This window comes from Eucyclogobius newberryi, unplaced genomic scaffold (assembly GCF_026437365.1).
Source record: "Eucyclogobius newberryi isolate DKJ021-1_F unplaced genomic scaffold, fEucNew1.0.hap1 SCAF_4, whole genome shotgun sequence".
NCBI lineage: Eukaryota > Metazoa > Chordata > Actinopteri > Gobiiformes > Gobiidae > Eucyclogobius > Eucyclogobius newberryi.
In genome coordinates, this window is record NW_027316056.1 from 42418565 (window position 1) to 42438198 (window position 19634).

The 19634-nt window shown below is 42.1% G+C and overlaps 1 protein-coding gene across 1 annotated transcript in view; it reads left to right on the top strand.

Moving 5' to 3' along the window:
* tbce (tubulin folding cofactor E) overlaps nt 1-19634 on the top strand; it is a 38438-nt gene that overhangs the window by 5975 nt on the left and 12829 nt on the right. The window contains exon 11 of the mRNA XM_072463492.1: nt 2702-2854. Coding sequence (XP_072319593.1) covers nt 2702-2854 — 153 coding nt within the window. The remainder of the gene's footprint in view (nt 1-2701; nt 2855-19634) is intronic.

A 19634-nucleotide genomic window follows, 5' to 3' on the forward strand; every position in this document is an offset into this window, starting at 1 on the left:
ATTAGAGCGTTCTTCAGAGTGTGCATTAGAGTGTTCTTCAGAGCGTGCATTAGAGTGTTCTTCAGAGCGTGCATTAGAGCGTTCTTCAGAATGTGCATTAGTGTTCTTCAGAGTGTGCATTAGTGTTCTTCAGAACGTGCATTAGAGCGTTCTTCAGAGTGTGCATTAGAGCGTTCTTCAGAGCGTGCATTAGAGCGTTCTTCAGAGCGTGCATTAGTGTTCTTCAGAATGTGCATTAGTGTTCTTCCGAGTATGCATTAGAGCGTTCTTCAGAGCGTGCATTAGAGCGTTCTTCAGAGCGTGCATTAGAGTGTTCTTCAGAGCGTGCATTAGAGTATTCTTCAGAGTGTGCATTAGAGCGTTCTTCAGAGTGTGCATTAGAGCATTCTTCAGAGTGTGGATTAGAGCATTCTTCAGAGTGTGCATTAGAGTGTTCTTAGAGCGTTCTTCAGAGTGTGCATTAGTGTTCTTCCAAGTGTGCATTAGAGCGTTCTTCCGAGTGTGCATTAGAGCGTTCTTCAGAGTGTGCATTAGAGCGTTCTTCAGAGTGTGCATTAGAGCGTTCTTCAGAGTGTGCATTAGAGCGTTCTTCAGAGCGTGCATTAGAGCGTTCTTCAGAGCGTGCATTAGAGTGTTCTTCAGAGCGTGCATTAGAGCGTTCTTCAGAGTGTGCATTAAAGTGTTCTTCAGAGTGTGCATTAAAGTGTTCTTCAGAGTGTGCATTAGAGCGTTCTTCAGAGTGTGCATTAGTGTTCTTCAGAGTGTGCATTAGTGTTCTTTAGAGTGTGCATTAGTGTTCTTCAGAGTGTGCATTAGAGTGTTCTTCAGAGTGTGCATTAGAGTGTTCTTCAGAGTGTGCATTAGAGTGTTCTTCAGAGTGTGCATTAGAGCGTACTTCAGAGTGTGCATTAGAGCGTTTTTCAGAGTGTGCATTAGTGTTCTTCAGAGTGTGCATTAGTGTTCTTCAGAGTGTGCATTAGTGTTCTTCAGAGTGTGCATTAGAGCGTTCTTCAGAGTGTGCATTAGAGCGTTCTTCAGGGTGTGCATTAGAGCGTTCTTCAGAGTGTGGATTAAAGCGTTCTTCAGAGTGTGCATTAGAGCGTTCTTCAGAGTGTGGATTAAAGCGTTCTTCAGAGTGTGCATTAGAGCGTTCTTCAGAGTGCATTAGAGCGTTCTTCAGAGTGCATTAGAGCGTTCTTCAGAGTGTGCATTAGAGCGTTCTTCAGAGTGTGCATCAGAGCGTTCTTCAGAGTAAGTGTTAGTGTTCTTCAGAGTGTGCATTAGAGTTCTTCAGAGTGTGCATTAGAGCGTTCTTCAGAGTGTGCATTAGAGCGTTCTTCAGAGTGTGCATTAGAGCGTTCTTCAGAGTGTGCATTAGAGCGTTCTTCAGAGTGTGCATTAGAGCGTTCTTCAGAGTGTGCATTAGAGCGTTCTTCAGAGTGTGCATTAGAGCGTTCTTCTGAGTGTGCATTAGAGCGTTCTTCAGAGTGTGCATTAGAGCGTTCTTCAGAGTGTGTGTTAGTATTCTTCAGAGTGTGCATTAGAGTGTTCTTCAGAGTGTGCATTAGAGCGTTCTTCAGGGTGTGCATTAGAGCGTTCTTCAGAGTGTGGATTAAAGCGTTCTTCAGAGTGTGCATTAGAGCGTTCTTCAGAGTGTGCATTAGAGCGTTCTTCAGAGTGTGCATTAGAGCGTTCTTCAGAGTGTGCATTAGAGCGTTCTTCAGAGTGTGCATTAGAGCGTTCTTCAGAGTGTGCATTAGAGAGTTCTTCAGAGTGTGCATTAGACTGTTCTTCAGAGTGTGCATTAGACTGTTCTTCAGAGTGTGCATTAGACTGTTCTTCAGAGCGTGCATTAGACTGTTCTTCAGAGCGTGCATTAGACTGTTCTTCAGAGCGTGCATTAGACTGTTCTTCAGAATGTGCATTAGTGTTCTTCAGAGTGTGCATTAGTGTTCTTCAGAGTGTGCATTAGTGTTCTTCAGAGTGTGCATTAGAGCGTTTTCTTCAGAGTGTGCATTAGAGCGTTCTTCAGAGTGTGCATTAGAGCGTTCTTCAGAGTGTGCATTAGGGCGTTCTTCAGAGCGTGCATTAGAGCGTTCTTCAGAGCGTGCATTAGAGCGTTCTTCAGAGCGTGCATTAGAGCGTTCTTCAGAGCGTGCATTAGAGCGTTCTTCAGAGTGTGCATTAGAGCGTTCTTCAGAGTGTGCATTAGAGTGTTCTTCAGAGTGTGCATTAGAGTGTTCTTCAGAGTGTGCATTAGAGTGTTCTTCAGAGTGTGCACTAGAGTGTTCTTCAGAGTGTGCACTAGAGCGTTCTTCAGAGCGTGCATTAGTGTTCTTCAGAATGTGCATTAGTGTTCTTCCGAGTGTGCATTAGTGTTCTTCAGAGTGTGCATTAGTGTTCTTCAGAGTGTGCATTAGAGCGTTCTTCAGAGTGTGCATTAGAGCGTTCTTCAGAGTGTGCATTAGAGCGTTCTTCAGAGCGTGCATTAGAGCGTTCTTCAGAGCGTGCATTAGAGCGTTCTTCAGAGCGTGCATTAGAGCGTTCTTCAGAGTGTGCATTAGAGTGTTCTTCAGAGTGTGCATTAGAGTGTTCTTCAGAGTGTGCATTAGAGTGTTCTTCAGAGTGTGCATTAGAGCGTTCTTCAGAGCGTGCATTAAAGCGTTCTTCAGAGCTTGATTAGAGTTCTCTCTGGTCTCAGTGGCGTGTGGTGGACGAGCTGGACAAACTGCGTTCTCTGGTGCAGCTCTCGTGTCGTGAGAATCCTCTGAAGGCGCCGGATGGAAAACACAAAACCAGAACTCAACTCCTGATCGCCAAACTACGACGTGTCCAGCAGCTGGACAACAGCCAGGTCAGAGGTCACACATGATGCTGGGTGTTCTCCTTCTGACCCCTGACCCTCACACTGTTCCTCATGTTCTCACACTGTTCTTCATGTTCTCACACTGTTCTTCATGTTCTCACACTGTTCTTCATGTTCTCACACTGTTCCTCATGTTCTCACACTGTTCCTCATGTTCTCACACTGTTCTTCATGTTCTCACACTGTTCCTCATGTTCTCACACTGTTCTTCATGTTCTCACACTGTTCCTCATGTTCTCACACTGTTCCTCATGTTCCTCATGATCTCACACTGTTCCTCATGTTCTTCATGTTCTCACACTGTTCCTCATGTTCTCACACTGTTCCTCATGTTCTCACACTGTTCTTCATGTTCTCACACTGTTCTTCATGTTCTCACACTGTTCCTCATGTTCTCACACTGTTCCTCATGTTCTCACACTGTTCTTCATGTTCTCACACTGTTCCTCATGTTCTCACACTGTTCTTCATGTTCTCACACTGTTCCTCATGTTCTCACACTGTTCCTCATGTTCCTCATGATCTCACACTGTTCCTCATGTTCTTCATGTTCTCACACTGTTCCTCATGTTCTCACACTGTTCTTCATGTTCTCTCACTGTTCTTCATGTTCTCACACTGTTCTTCATGTTCTCACACTGTTCCTCGTGTTCTCACACTGTTCTTCATGTTCTCACACTGTTCTTCATGTTCTCACACTGTTCTTCGTGTTCTCACACTGTTCTTCATGTTCTCACACTGTTCCTCGTGTTCTCACACTGTTCTTCATGTTCTCACACTGTTCTTCGTGTTCTCACACTGTTCCTCGTGTTCTCACACTGTTCTTCATGTTCTCACACTGTTCTTCATGTTCTCACACTGTTCCTCATGTTCTCACACTGTTCTTCATGTTCTCACACTGTTCTTCATGTTCTCACACTGTTCTTCATGTTCTCACACTGTTCCTCATGTTCTCTCACTGTTCTTCATGTTCTCACACTGTTCTTCATGTTCTCACACTGTTCTTCATGTTCTCACACTGTTCTTCATGTTCTCTCACTGTTCCTCATGTTCTCACACTGTTCCTCATGTTCTCACACTGTTCTTCATGTTCTCTAACTGTTCCTCATGTTCTCACACTGTTCCTCATGTTCTCACACTGTTCTTCATGTTCTCTCACTGTTCCTCATGTTCTCACACTGTTCCTCATGTTCTCTCACTGTTCTTCATGTTCTCACACTGTTCTTCATGTTCTCACACTGTTCCTCATGTTCTCTCACTGTTCTTCATGTTCTCACACTGTTCCTCATGTTCTTCATGTTCTCACACTGTCCTCATGTTCTTCATGTTCTCACACTGTTCCTCATGTTCTTCATGTTCTCACACTGTTCTTCATGTTCTCACACTGTTCTTCATGTTCTCACACTGTTCTTCATGTTCTCACACTGTTCCTCATGTTCTCACACTGTTCCTCATGTTCTCACACTGTTCTTCATGTTCTCACACTGTTCTTCATGTTCTCACACTGTTCTTCATGTTCTCACACTGTTCCTCATGTTCTCACACTGTTCCTCATGTTCTCACACTGTTCTTCATGTTCTCACACTGTTCTTCATGTTCTCTCACTGTTCCTCATGTTCTCACACTGTTCTTCATGTTCTTCATGTTCTCTCACTGTTCCTCATGTTCTTCATGTTCTCACACTGTTCTTCATGTTCTCACACTGTTCCTCATGTTCTCTCACTGTTCTTCATGTTCTCACACTGTTCCTCATGTTCTCACACTGTTCCTCATGTTCTCACACTGTTCTTCATGTTCTCACACTGTTCTTCATGTTCTCACACTGTTCTTCATGTTCTCACACTGTTCCTCATGTTCTCACACTGTTCCTCATGTTCTCACACTGTTCTTCATGTTCTCACACTGTTCTTCATGTTCTCTCACTGTTCCTCATGTTCTCACACTGTTCTTCATGTTCTTCATGTTCTCTCACTGTTCCTCATGTTCTTCATGTTCTCACACTGTTCTTCATGTTCTCACACTGTTCCTCATGTTCTCTCACTGTTCTTCATGTTCTCACACTGTTCCTCATGTTCCTCATGTTCTCACACTGTTCTTCATGTTCTCTCACTGTTCCTCATGTTCTCACACTGTTCTTCATGTTCTCACACTGTTCTTCATGTTCTCACACTGTTCTTCATGTTCTCACACTGTTCTTCATGTTCTCACACTGTTCTTCATGTTCTCACACTGTTCCTCATGTTCTCACACTGTTCTTCATGTTCTCACACTGTTCCTCATGTTCTCACACTGTTCCTCATGTTCTCACACTGTTCCTCATGTTCTCTCACTGTTCCTCATGTTATCACACTGTTCTTCATGTTCTTCATGTTCTCTCACTGTTCCTCATGTTCTTCATGTTCTCACACTGTTCTTCATGTTCTCACACTGTTCCTCATGTTCTTCATGTTCTCACACTGTTCTTCATGTTCTCACACTGTTCTTCATGTTCTCACACTGTTCTTCATGTTCTCACACTGTACCTCATGTTCTCACACTGTTCCTCATGTTCTTCATGTTCTCTCACTGTTCTTCATGTTCTCACACTGTTCCTCATGTTCTTCATGTTCTCACACTGTTCTTCATGTTCTCACACTGTTCTTCATGTTCTCACACTGTTCCTCATGTTCTCACACTGTTCCTCATGTTCTCACACTGTTCCTCATGTTCTTCATGTTCTCTCACTGTTCTTCATGTTCTCACACTGTTCCTCATGTTCTTCATGTTCTCACACTGTTCCTCATGTTCCTCATGTTCTCACACTGTTCTTCATGTTCTCACACTGTTCTTCATGTTCTCAAACTGTCCTCATGTTCTCACACTGTTCCTCATGTTCTCACACTGTTCATGTTCTCACACTGTTCTTCATGTTCTCAAACTGTTCCTCGTGTTCTCACACTGTTCATCATGTTCTCACACTGTTCCTCATGTTCCTCATGTTCTCACACTGTTCATGTTCTCACACTGTTCCTCATGTTCTCACACTGTTCTTCATGTTCTCTCACTGTTCTTCATGTTCTCACACTGTTCTTCATGTTCTCACACTGTTCTTCATGTTATCACACTGTTCTTCATGTTCTCACACTGTTCTTCATGTTCTCACACTGTTCTTCATGTTCTCACACTGTTCTTCATGTTCTCACACTGTTCTTCATGTTCTCACACTGTTCCTCATGTTCTCACACTGTTCCTCATGTTCTCACACTGTTCTTCATGTTCTCACACTGTTCCTCATGTTCTCACACTGTTCCTCATGTTCTCACACTGTTCCTCATGTTCTCACACTGTTCTTCATGTTCTCACACTGTTCCTCATGTTCCTCATGTTCTCACACTGTTCCTCATGTTCTCACACTGTTCCTCATGTTCTCACACTGTTCATGTTCTCACACTGTTCTTCATGTTCTCAAACTGTCCTCATGTTCTCACACTGTTCTTCATGTTCTCACACTGTTCTTCATGTTCTCACACTGTTCCTCATGTTCTCACACTGTTCTTCATGTTCTTACACTGTTCCTCATGTTCCTCATGTTCTCACACTGTTCTTCATGTTCTCACACTGTTCTTCATGTTCTCACACTGTTCTTCATGTTCTCAAACTGTCCTAATGATCTCACACTGTTCTTCATGTTCTCACACTGTTCTTCATGTTCTCACACTGTTCCTCATGTTCTCACACTGTTCTTCATGTTCTCACACTGTTCCTCATGTTCTCACACTGTTCTTCATGTTCTCACACTGTTCCTCATGTTCTCACACTGTTCCTCATGTTCTCACACTGTTCCTCATGTTCTCACACTGTTCTTCATGTTCTCACACTGTTCTTCATGTTCTCACACTGTTCCTCATGTTCTCACACTGTTCTTCATGTTCTCACACTGTTCTTCATGTTCTCACACTGTTCCTCATGTTCCTCATGTTCTCACACTGTTCCTCATGTTCCTCATGTTCTCACACTGTTCCTCATGTTCTCACACTGTTCTTCATGTTCTCACACTGTTCTTCATGTTTTCACACTGTTTTTCATGTTCTCACACTGTTCCTCATGTTCTTCATGTTCTCACACTGTTCTTCATGTTCTCACACTGTTCTTCATGTTCTCACACTGTTCCTCATGTTCTCACACTGTTCTTCATGTTCTCACACTGTTCTTCATGTTCTCACACTGTTCCTCATGTTCTCACACTGTTCTTCATGTTCTCACACTGTTCCTCATGTTCTCACACTGTTCTTCATGTTCTCACACTGTTCTTCATGTTCTCTCACTGTTCTTCATGTTCTCACACTGTTCTTCATGTTCTCACACTGTTCCTCATGTTCCTCATGTTCTCACACTGTTCCTCATGTTCTCACACTGTTCCTCATGTTCTCACACTGTTCTTCATGTTCTCACACTGTTCTTCATGTTTTCACACTGTTTTTCATGTTCTCACACTTTTCCTCATGTTCTCACACTGTTCTTCATGTTCTCACACTGTTCCTCATGTTCTCACACTGTTCCTCATGTTCTCACACTGTTCCTCATGTTCTCACACTGTTCCTCATGTTCTCACACTGTTCCTCATGTTCTTCATGTTCTCACACTGTTCTTCATGTTCTCACACTGTTCTTCATGTTCTCACACTGTTCTTCATGTTCTCACACTGTTCTTCATGTTCTCACACTGTTCCTCATGTTCTCACACTGTTCCTCATGTTCTTCATGTTCTCACACTGTTCTTCATGTTCTCACACTGTTCTTCATGTTCTCACACTGTTCTTCATGTTCTCACACTGTTCTTCATGTTCTCACACTGTTCCTCATGTTCTCACACTGTTCCTCATGTTCTTCATGTTCTCACACTGTTCTTCATGTTCTCACACTGTTCTTCATGTTCTCACACTGTTCTTCATGTTCTCACACTGTTCCTCATGTTCTCACACTTTTCCTCATGTTATCACACTGTTCTTCATGTTCTCACACTGTTCCTTATGTTCTCACACTGTTCTTCATGTTCTCACACTGTTCTTCATGTTATCACACTGTTCTTCATGTTCTCACACTGTTCTTCATGTTCTCACACTGTTCTTCATGTTCTCACACTGTTCCTCATGTTCCTCATGTTCTCACACTGTTCCTCATGTTCTCACACTGTTCTTCATGTTCTCACACTGTTCCTCATGTTCTCACACTGTTCTTCATGTTCTCACACTGTTCTTCATGTTCTCACACTGTTCCTCATGTTCTCACACTGTTCTTCATGTTCTCACACTGTTCTTCATGTTCTCACACTGTTCCTCATGTTCTCACACTGTTCTTCATGTTCTCACACTGTTCTTCATGTTCTCACACTGTTCTTCATGTTCTCACACTGTTCCTCATGTTCCTCATGTTCTCACACTGTTCCTCATGTTCTCACACTGTTCTTCATGTTCTCACACTGTTCCTCATGTTCTCACACTGTTCTTCATGTTCTCACACTGTTCTTCATGTTCTCACACTGTTCCTCATGTTCTCACACTGTTCTTCATGTTCTCACACTGTTCCTCATGTTCTTCATGTTCTCTCACTGTTCTTCATGTTCTCACTCTGTTCTTCATGTTCTCAAACTGTCCTAATGATCTCACACTGTTCTTCATGTTCTCACACTGTTCTTCATGTTCTCACACTGTTCCTCATGTTCTCACACTGTTCTTCATGTTCTCACACTGTTCCTCATGTTCTCACACTGTTCTTCATGTTCTCACACTGTTCCTCATGTTCTCACACTGTTCTTCATGTTCTCACACTGTTCTTCATGTTCTCACACTGTTCTTCATGTTTTCACACTGTTTTTCATGTTCTCACACTGTTCCTCATGTTCCTCATGTTCTCACACTGTTCCTCATGTTCTTCATGTTCTCACACTGTTCCTCATGTTCCTCATGTTCTCACACTGTTCCTCATGTTCTCACACTGTTCCTCATGTTCTCACACTGTTCTTCATGTTCTCACACTGTTCATGTTTTCACACTGTTTTTCATGTTCTCACACTGTTCCTCATGTTCTTCATGTTCTCACACTGTTCTTCATGTTCTCACACTGTTCTTCATGTTCTCACACTGTTCCTCATGTTCTCACACTGTTCTTCATGTTCTCACACTGTTCATGTTCTCACACTGTTCCTCATGTTCTCACACTGTTCCTCATGTTCTCACACTGTTCTTCATGTTCTCACACTGTTCCTCATGTTCTTCATGTTCTCACACTGTTCTTCATGTTCTCACACTGTTCCTCATGTTCTCACACTGTTCCTCATGTTCTCACACTGTTCCTCATGTTCTCACACTGTTCTTCATGTTCTCACACTGTTCTTCATGTTCTCACACTTTTCCTCATGTTCTCACACTGTTCTTCATGTTCTCACACTTTTCCTCATGTTCTCACACTGTTCTTCATGTTCTCACACTGTTCTTCATGTTCTCACACTTTTCTTCATGTTCTCACACTGTTCCTCATGTTCTCACACTGTTCTTCATGTTCTCACACTGTTCTTCATGTTCTCACACTGTTCCTCATGTTCTCACACTGTTCCTCATGTTCTCACACTGTTCTTCATGTTCTCACACTGTTCTTCATGTTCTCACACTGTTCCTCATGTTCTCACACTGTTCCTCATGTTCTCACACTGTTCCTCATGTTCTCACACTGTTCCTCATGTTCTTCATGTTCTCACACTGTTCTTCATGTTCTCACACTGTTCTTCATGTTCTCACACTGTTCTTCATGTTCTCACACTGTTCTTCATGTTCTCACACTGTTCCTCATGTTCTTCATGTTCTCACACTGTTCTTCATGTTCTCACACTGTTCTTCATGTTCTCACACTGTTCTTCATGTTCTCACACTGTTCCTCATGTTCTCACACTGTTCCTCATGTTCTTCATGTTCTCACACTGTTCTTCATGTTCTCACACTGTTCTTCATGTTCTCACACTGTTCTTCATGTTCTCACACTGTTCTTCATGTTCTCACACTGTTCCTCATGTTCTCACACTTTTCCTCATGTTATCACACTGTTCTTCATGTTCTCACACTGTTCCTTATGTTCTCACACTGTTCTTCATGTTCTCACACTGTTCTTCATGTTATCACACTGTTCTTCATGTTCTCACACTGTTCTTCATGTTCTCACACTGTTCTTCATGTTCTCACACTGTTCCTCATGTTCCTCATGTTCTCACACTGTTCCTCATGTTCTCACACTGTTCTTCATGTTCTCACACTGTTCCTCATGTTCTCACACTGTTCTTCATGTTCTCACACTGTTCTTCATGTTCTCACACTGTTCCTCATGTTCTCACACTGTTCTTCATGTTCTCACACTGTTCCTCATGTTCCTCATGTTCTCACACTGTTCTTCATGTTCTCACACTGTTCTTCATGTTCTCACACTGTTCCTCATGTTCCTCATGTTCTCACACTGTTCCTCATGTTCTCACACTGTTCTTCATGTTCTCACACTGTTCCTCATGTTCTCACACTGTTCTTCATGTTCTCACACTGTTCTTCATGTTCTCACACTGTTCCTCATGTTCTCACACTGTTCTTCATGTTCTCACACTGTTCCTCATGTTCTTCATGTTCTCTCACTGTTCTTCATGTTCTCAAACTGTCCTCATGTTCTCACACTGTTCTTCATGTTCTCACACTGTTCTTCATGTTCTCACTCTGTTCTTCATGTTCTCAAACTGTCCTAATGATCTCACACTGTTCTTCATGTTCTCACACTGTTCTTCATGTTCTCACACTGTTCCTCATGTTCCTCATGATCTCACACTGTTCCTCATGTTCTTCATGTTCTCACACTGTTCCTCATGTTCTCACACTGTTCTTCATGTTCTCACACTGTTCTTCATGTTCTCACACTGTTCTTCATGTTCTCACACTGTTCTTCATGTTCTCACACTGTTCCTCATGTTCCTCATGTTCTCACACTGTTCCTCATGTTCTCACACTGTTCCTCATGTTCTCACACTGTTCTTCATGTTCTCACACTGTTCATGTTTTCACACTGTTTTTCATGTTCTCACACTGTTCCTCATGTTCTTCATGTTCTCACACTGTTCTTCATGTTCTCACACTGTTCTTCATGTTCTCACACTGTTCCTCATGTTCTCACACTGTTCTTCATGTTCTCACACTGTTCATGTTCTCACACTGTTCCTCATGTTCTCACACTGTTCCTCATGTTCTCACACTGTTCTTCATGTTCTCACACTGTTCCTCATGTTCTTCATGTTCTCACACTGTTCTTCATGTTCTCACACTGTTCCTCATGTTCTCACACTGTTCCTCATGTTCTCACACTGTTCCTCATGTTCTCACACTGTTCTTCATGTTCTCACACTGTTCTTCATGTTCTCACACTTTTCCTCATGTTCTCACACTGTTCTTCATGTTCTCACACTTTTCCTCATGTTCTCACACTGTTCTTCATGTTCTCACACTGTTCTTCATGTTCTCACACTTTTCTTCATGTTCTCACACTGTTCCTCATGTTCTCACACTGTTCTTCATGTTCTCACACTGTTCTTCATGTTCTCACACTGTTCCTCATGTTCTCACACTGTTCCTCATGTTCTCACACTGTTCCTCATGTTCTCACACTGTTCCTCATGTTCTCACACTGTTCTTCATGTTCTCACACTGTTCTTCATGTTCTCACACTGTTCTTCATGTTCTCAAACTGTCCTAATGATCTCACACTGTTCTTCATGTTCTCACACTGTTCTTCATGTTCTCACACTGTTCCTCATGTTCTCACACTGTTCTTCATGTTCTCACACTGTTCTTCATGTTCTCACACTGTTCTTCATGTTCTCACACTGTTCCTCATGTTCTTCATGTTCTCACACTGTTCTTCATGTTCTCACACTGTTCTTCATGTTCTCACACTGTTCTTCATGTTCTCACACTGTTCCTCATGTTCTCACACTGTTCCTCATGTTCTTCATGTTCTCACACTGTTCTTCATGTTCTCACACTGTTCTTCATGTTCTCACACTGTTCTTCATGTTCTCACACTGTTCTTCATGTTCTCACACTGTTCCTCATGTTCTCACACTTTTCCTCATGTTATCACACTGTTCTTCATGTTCTCACACTGTTCCTTATGTTCTCACACTGTTCTTCATGTTCTCACACTGTTCTTCATGTTATCACACTGTTCTTCATGTTCTCACACTGTTCTTCATGTTCTCACACTGTTCTTCATGTTCTCACACTGTTCCTCATGTTCCTCATGTTCTCACACTGTTCCTCATGTTCTCACACTGTTCTTCATGTTCTCACACTGTTCCTCATGTTCTCACACTGTTCTTCATGTTCTCACACTGTTCTTCATGTTCTCACACTGTTCCTCATGTTCTCACACTGTTCTTCATGTTCTCACACTGTTCCTCATGTTCCTCATGTTCTCACACTGTTCTTCATGTTTTCACACTGTTCTTCATGTTCTCACACTGTTCCTCATGTTCCTCATGTTCTCACACTGTTCCTCATGTTCTCACACTGTTCTTCATGTTCTCACACTGTTCCTCATGTTCTCACACTGTTCTTCATGTTCTCACACTGTTCTTCATGTTCTCACACTGTTCCTCATGTTCTCACACTGTTCTTCATGTTCTCACACTGTTCCTCATGTTCTTCATGTTCTCTCACTGTTCTTCATGTTCTCAAACTGTCCTCATGTTCTCACACTGTTCTTCATGTTCTCACACTGTTCTTCATGTTCTCACTCTGTTCTTCATGTTCTCAAACTGTCCTAATGATCTCACACTGTTCTTCATGTTCTCACACTGTTCTTCATGTTCTCACACTGTTCCTCATGATCTCACACTGTTCCTCATGTTCTTCATGTTCTCACACTGTTCCTCATGTTCTCACACTGTTCTTCATGTTCTCACACTGTTCTTCATGTTCTCACACTGTTCTTCATGTTCTCACACTGTTCTTCATGTTCTCACACTGTTCTTCGTGTTCTCACACTGTTCTTCGTGTTCTCACACTGTTCCTCGTGTTCTCACACTGTTCTTCGTGTTCTCACACTGTTCTTCATGTTCTCACACTGTTCTTCATGTTCTCACACTGTTCTTCATGTTCTCACACTGTTCTTCATGTTCTCACACTGTTCCTCATGTTCTCTCACTGTTCTTCATGTTCTCACACTGTTCTTCATGTTCTCACACTGTTCTTCATGTTCTCACACTGTTCTTCATGTTCTCACACTGTTCCTCATGTTCTCACACTGTTCCTCATGTTCTCTCACTGTTCCTCATGTTCTCTCACTGTTCCTCATGTTCTCACACTGTTCTTCATGTTCTCACACTGTTCTTCATGTTCTCACACTGTTCTTCATGTTCTCACACTGTTCCTCATGTTCTCTCACTGTTCTTCATGTTCTCACACTGTTCTTCATGTTCTCACACTGTTCTTCATGTTCTCACACTGTTCTTCATGTTCTCACACTGTTCTTCATGTTCTCACACTGTTCCTCATGTTCTCTCACTGTTCCTCATGTTCTCTCACTGTTCCTCATGTTCTCTCACTGTTCCTCATGTTCTCACACTGTTCCTCATGTTCTCACACTGTTCTTCATGTTCTCTAACTGTTCTTCATGTTCTCTAACTGTTCCTCATGTTCTCACACTGTTCCTCATGTTCTCACACTGTTCTTCATGTTCTCTCACTGTTCCTCATGTTCTCACACTGTTCCTCATGTTCTCTCACTGTTCTTCATGTTCTCACACTGTTCTTCATGTTCTCACACTGTTCCTCATGTTCTCTCACTGTTCTTCATGTTCTCACACTGTTCCTCATGTTCTTCATGTTCTCACACTGTCCTCATGTTCTTCATGTTCTCACACTGTTCCTCATGTTCTTCATGTTCTCACACTGTTCTTCATGTTCTCACACTGTTCTTCATGTTCTCACACTGTTCTTCATGTTCTCACACTGTTCCTCATGTTCTCACACTGTTCCTCATGTTCTCACACTGTTCTTCATGTTCTCACACTGTTCTTCATGTTCTCACACTGTTCCTCATGTTCTCACACTGTTCCTCATGTTCTTACACTGTTCTTCATGTTCTCACACTGTTCTTCATGTTCTCTCACTGTTCCTCATGTTCTCACACTGTTCTTCATGTTCTTCATGTTCTCTCACTGTTCCTCATGTTCTTCATGTTCTCACACTGTTCTTCATGTTCTCACACTGTTCCTCATGTTCTCTCACTGTTCTTCATGTTCTCACACTGTTCCTCATGTTCCTCATGTTCTCACACTGTTCTTCATGTTCTCTCACTGTTCCTCATGTTCTCACACTGTTCTTCATGTTCTCACACTGTTCTTCATGTTCTCACACTGTTCCTCATGTTCTCACACTGTTCTTCATGTTCTCACACTGTTCTTCATGTTCTCACACTGTTCCTCATGTTCTCACACTGTTCTTCATGTTCTCACACTGTTCCTCATGTTCTCACACTGTTCCTCATGTTCTCACACTGTTCCTCATGTTCTCTCACTGTTCCTCATGTTATCACACTGTTCTTCATGTTCTTCATGTTCTCTCACTGTTCCTCATGTTCTTCATGTTCTCACACTGTTCTTCATGTTCTCACACTGTTCCTCATGTTCTTCATGTTCTCTCACTGTTCTTCATGTTCTCACACTGTTCCTCATGTTCTTCATGTTCTCACACTGTTCCTCATGTTCCTCATGTTCTCACACTGTTCTTCATGTTCTCACACTGTTCTTCATGTTCTCACACTGTTCTTCATGTTCTCACACTGTTCCTCATGTTCTCACACTGTTCCTCATGTTCCTCATGTTCCTCATGTTCTTCATGTTCTCTCACTGTTCTTCATGTTCTCACACTGTTCCTCATGTTCTTCATGTTCTCACACTGTTCTTCATGTTCTCACACTGTTCTTCATGTTCTCACACTGTTCCTCATGTTCTCACACTGTTCCTCATGTTCTCACACTGTTCCTCATGTTCTTCATGTTCTCTCACTGTTCTTCATGTTCTCACACTGTTCCTCATGTTCTTCATGTTCTCACACTGTTCCTCATGTTCCTCATGTTCTCACACTGTTCTTCATGTTCTCACACTGTTCTTCATGTTCTCAAACTGTCCTCATGTTCTCACACTGTTCCTCATGTTCTCACACTGTTCATGTTCTCACACTGTTCTTCATGTTCTCAAACTGTTCCTCGTGTTCTCACACTGTTCATCATGTTCTCACACTGTTCCTCATGTTCCTCATGTTCTCACACTGTTCTTCATGTTCTCTCACTGTTCTTCATGTTCTCACACTGTTCTTCATGTTCTCACACTGTTCTTCATGTTATCACACTGTTCTTCATGTTCTCACACTGTTCTTCATGTTCTCACACTGTTCTTCATGTTCTCACACTGTTCTTCATGTTCTCACACTGTTCCTCATGTTCTCACACTGTTCCTCATGTTCTCACACTGTTCTTCATGTTCTCACACTGTTCCTCATGTTCTCACACTGTTCCTCATGTTCTCACACTGTTCCTCATGTTCTCACACTGTTCTTCATGTTCTCACACTGTTCCTCATGTTCTTCATGTTCTCACACTGTTCCTCATGTTCTCACACTGTTCCTCATGTTCTCACACTGTTCTTCATGTTCTCACACTGTTCCTCATGTTCTCACACTGTTCCTCATGTTCTCACACTGTTCCTCATGTTCTCACACTGTTCTTCATGTTCTCACACTGTTCCTCATGTTCCTCATGTTATCACACTGTTCTTCATGTTCTCACACTGTTCTTCATGTTCTCACACTGTTCTTCATGTTCTCACACTGTTCTTCATGTTCTCACACTGTTCCTCATGTTCTCACACTGTTCTTCATGTTCTTACACTGTTCCTCATGTTCCTCATGTTCTCACACTGTTCTTCATGTTCTCACACTGTTCTTCATGTTCTCACACTGTTCTTCATGTTCTCACACTGTTCTTCATGTTCTCAAACTGTCCTAATGATCTCACACTGTTCTTCATGTTCTCACACTGTTCTTCATGTTCTCACACTGTTCCTCATGTTCTCACACTGTTCTTCATGTTCTCACACTGTTCCTAATGTTCTCACACTGTTCTTCATGTTCTCACACTGTTCCTCATGTTCTCACACTGTTCCTCATGTTCTCACACTGTTCCTCATGTTCTCACACTGTTCCTCATGTTCTCACACTGTTCCTCATGTTCTCACACTGTTCTTCATGTTTTCACACTGTTCTTCATGTTCTCACACTGTTCTTCATGTTCTCACACTGTTCCTCATGTTCTCACACTGTTCTTCATGTTCTCACACTGTTCTTCATGTTCTCACACTGTTCCTCATGTTCCTCATGTTCTCACACTGTTCCTCATGTTCCTCATGTTCTCACACTGTTCCTCATGTTCTCACACTGTTCTTCATGTTCTCACACTGTTCTTCATGTTTTCACACTGTTTTTCATGTTCTCACACTGTTCCTCATGTTCTTCATGTTCTCACACTGTTCTTCATGTTCTCACACTGTTCTTCATGTTCTCACACTGTTCCTCATGTTCTCACACTGTTCTTCATGTTCTCACACTGTTCTTCATGTTCTCACACTGTTCCTCATGTTCTCACACTGTTCTTCATGTTCTCACACTGTTCCTCATGTTCTCACACTGTTCTTCATGTTCTCACACTGTTCTTCATGTTCTCTCACTGTTCTTCATGTTCTCACACTGTTCTTCATGTTCTCACACTGTTCCTCATGTTCCTCATGTTCTCACACTGTTCCTCATGTTCCTCATGTTCTCACACTGTTCCTCATGTTCTCACACTGTTCCTCATGTTCTCACACTGTTCTTCATGTTCTCACACTGTTCTTCATGTTTTCACACTGTTCTTCATGTTCTCACACTGTTCTTCATGTTCTCACACTGTTCTTCATGTTCTCACACTGTTCCTCATGTTCTCACACTGTTCCTCATGTTCTCACACTGTTCCTCATGTTCTCACACTGTTCCTCATGTTCTTCATGTTCTCACACTGTTCTTCATGTTCTCACACTGTTCTTCATGTTCTCACACTGTTCTTCATGTTCTCACACTGTTCTTCATGTTCTCACACTGTTCCTCATGTTCTCACACTGTTCCTCATGTTCTTCATGTTCTCACACTGTTCTTCATGTTCTCACACTGTTCTTCATGTTCTCACACTGTTCTTCATGTTCTCACACTGTTCTTCATGTTCTCACACTGTTCCTCATGTTCTCACACTGTTCCTCATGTTCTTCATGTTCTCACACTGTTCTTCATGTTCTCACACTGTTCTTCATGTTCTCACACTGTTCCTCATGTTCTTCATGTTCTCACACTGTTCTTCATGTTCTCACACTGTTCTTCATGTTCTCACACTGTTCCTCATGTTCTCACACTTTTCCTCATGTTATCACACTGTTCTTCATGTTATCACACTGTTCCTTATGTTCTCACACTGTTCTTCATGTTCTCACACTGTTCTTCATGTTATCACACTGTTCTTCATGTTCTCACACTGTTCTTCATGTTCTCACACTGTTCTTCATGTTCTCACACTGTTCCTCATGTTCCTCATGTTCTCACACTGTTCCTCATGTTCTCACACTGTTCTTCATGTTCTCACACTGTTCCTCATGTTCTCACACTGTTCTTCATGTTCTCACACTGTTCTTCATGTTCTCACACTGTTCCTCATGTTCTCACACTGTTCTTCATGTTCTCACACTGTTCCTCATGTTCCTCATGTTCTCACACTGTTCTTCATGTTCTCACACTGTTCTTCATGTTCTCACACTGTTCCTCATGTTCCTCATGTTCTCACACTGTTCCTCATGTTCTCACACTGTTCTTCATGTTCTCACACTGTTCCTCATGTTCTCACACTGTTCTTCATGTTCTCACACTGTTCTTCATGTTCTCACACTGTTCCTCATGTTCTCACACTGTTCTTCATGTTCTCACACTGTTCCTCATGTTCTTCATGTTCTCTCACTGTTCTTCATGTTCTCACTCTGTTCTTCATGTTCTCAAACTGTCCTAATGATCTCACACTGTTCTTCATGTTCTCACACTGTTCTTCATGTTCTCACACTGTTCCTCATGTTCTCACACTGTTCTTCATGTTCTCACACTGTTCCTCATGTTCTCACACTGTTCTTCATGTTCTCACACTGTTCCTCATGTTCTCACACTGTTCTTCATGTTCTCACACTGTTCTTCATGTTCTCACACTGTTCTTCATGTTTTCACACTGTTTTTCATGTTCTCACACTGTTCCTCATGTTCCTCATGTTCTCACACTGTTCCTCATGTTCTTCATGTTCTCACACTGTTCCTCATGTTCCTCATGTTCTCACACTGTTCCTCATGTTCTCACACTGTTCTTCATGTTCTCACACTGTTCTTCATGTTTTCACACTGTTTTTCATGTTCTCACACTGTTCCTCATGTTCTTCATGTTCTCACACTGTTCTTCATGTTCTCACACTGTTCTTCATGTTCTCACACTGTTCCTCATGTTCTCACACTGTTCTTCATGTTCTCACACTGTTCTTCATGTTCTCACACTGTTCCTCATGTTCTCACACTGTTCCTCATGTTCTCACACTGTTCTTCATGTTCTCACACTTTTCCTCATGTTCTCACACTGTTCTTCATGTTCTCACACTTTTCCTCATGTTCTCACACTGTTCTTCATGTTCTCACACTGTTCTTCATGTTCTCACACTGTTCTTCATGTTCTCACACTGTTCCTCATGTTCTCACACTGTTCTTCATGTTCTCACACTGTTCTTCATGTTCTCACACTGTTCCTCATGTTCTCACACTGTTCCTCATGTTCTCACACTGTTCCTCATGTTCTCACACTGTTCCTCATGTTCTTCATGTTCTCACACTGTTCTTCATGTTCTCACACTGTTCTTCATGTTCTCACACTGTTCTTCATGTTCTCACACTGTTCTTCATGTTCTCACACTGTTCCTCATGTTCTCACACTGTTCCTCATGTTCTTCATGTTCTCACACTGTTCTTCATGTTCTCACACTGTTCTTCATGTTCTCACACTGTTCTTCATGTTCTCACACTGTTCTTCATGTTCTCACACTGTTCCTCATGTTCTCACACTGTTCCTCATGTTCTTCATGTTCTCACACTGTTCTTCATGTTCTCACACTGTTCTTCATGTTCTCACACTGTTCTTCATGTTCTCACACTGTTCTTCATGTTCTCACACTGTTCCTCATGTTCTCACACTTTTCCTTATGTTCTCACACTGTTCTTCATGTTCTCACACTGTTCATGTTATCACACTGTTCTTCATGTTCTCACACTGTTCCTTATGTTCTCACACTGTTCTTCATGTTCTCACACTGTTCATGTTATCACACTGTTCTTCATGTTCTCACACTGTTCTTCATGTTCTCACACTGTTCTTCATGTTCTCACACTGTTCCTCATGTTCCTCATGTTCTCACACTGTTCCTCATGTTCTCACACTGTTCTTCATGTTCTCACACTGTTCCTCATGTTCTCACACTGTTCTTCATGTTCTCACACTGTTCTTCATGTTCTCACACTGTTCCTCATGTTCTCACACTGTTCTTCATGTTCTCACACTGTTCCTCATGTTCCTCATGTTCTCACACTGTTCTTCATGTTCTCACAC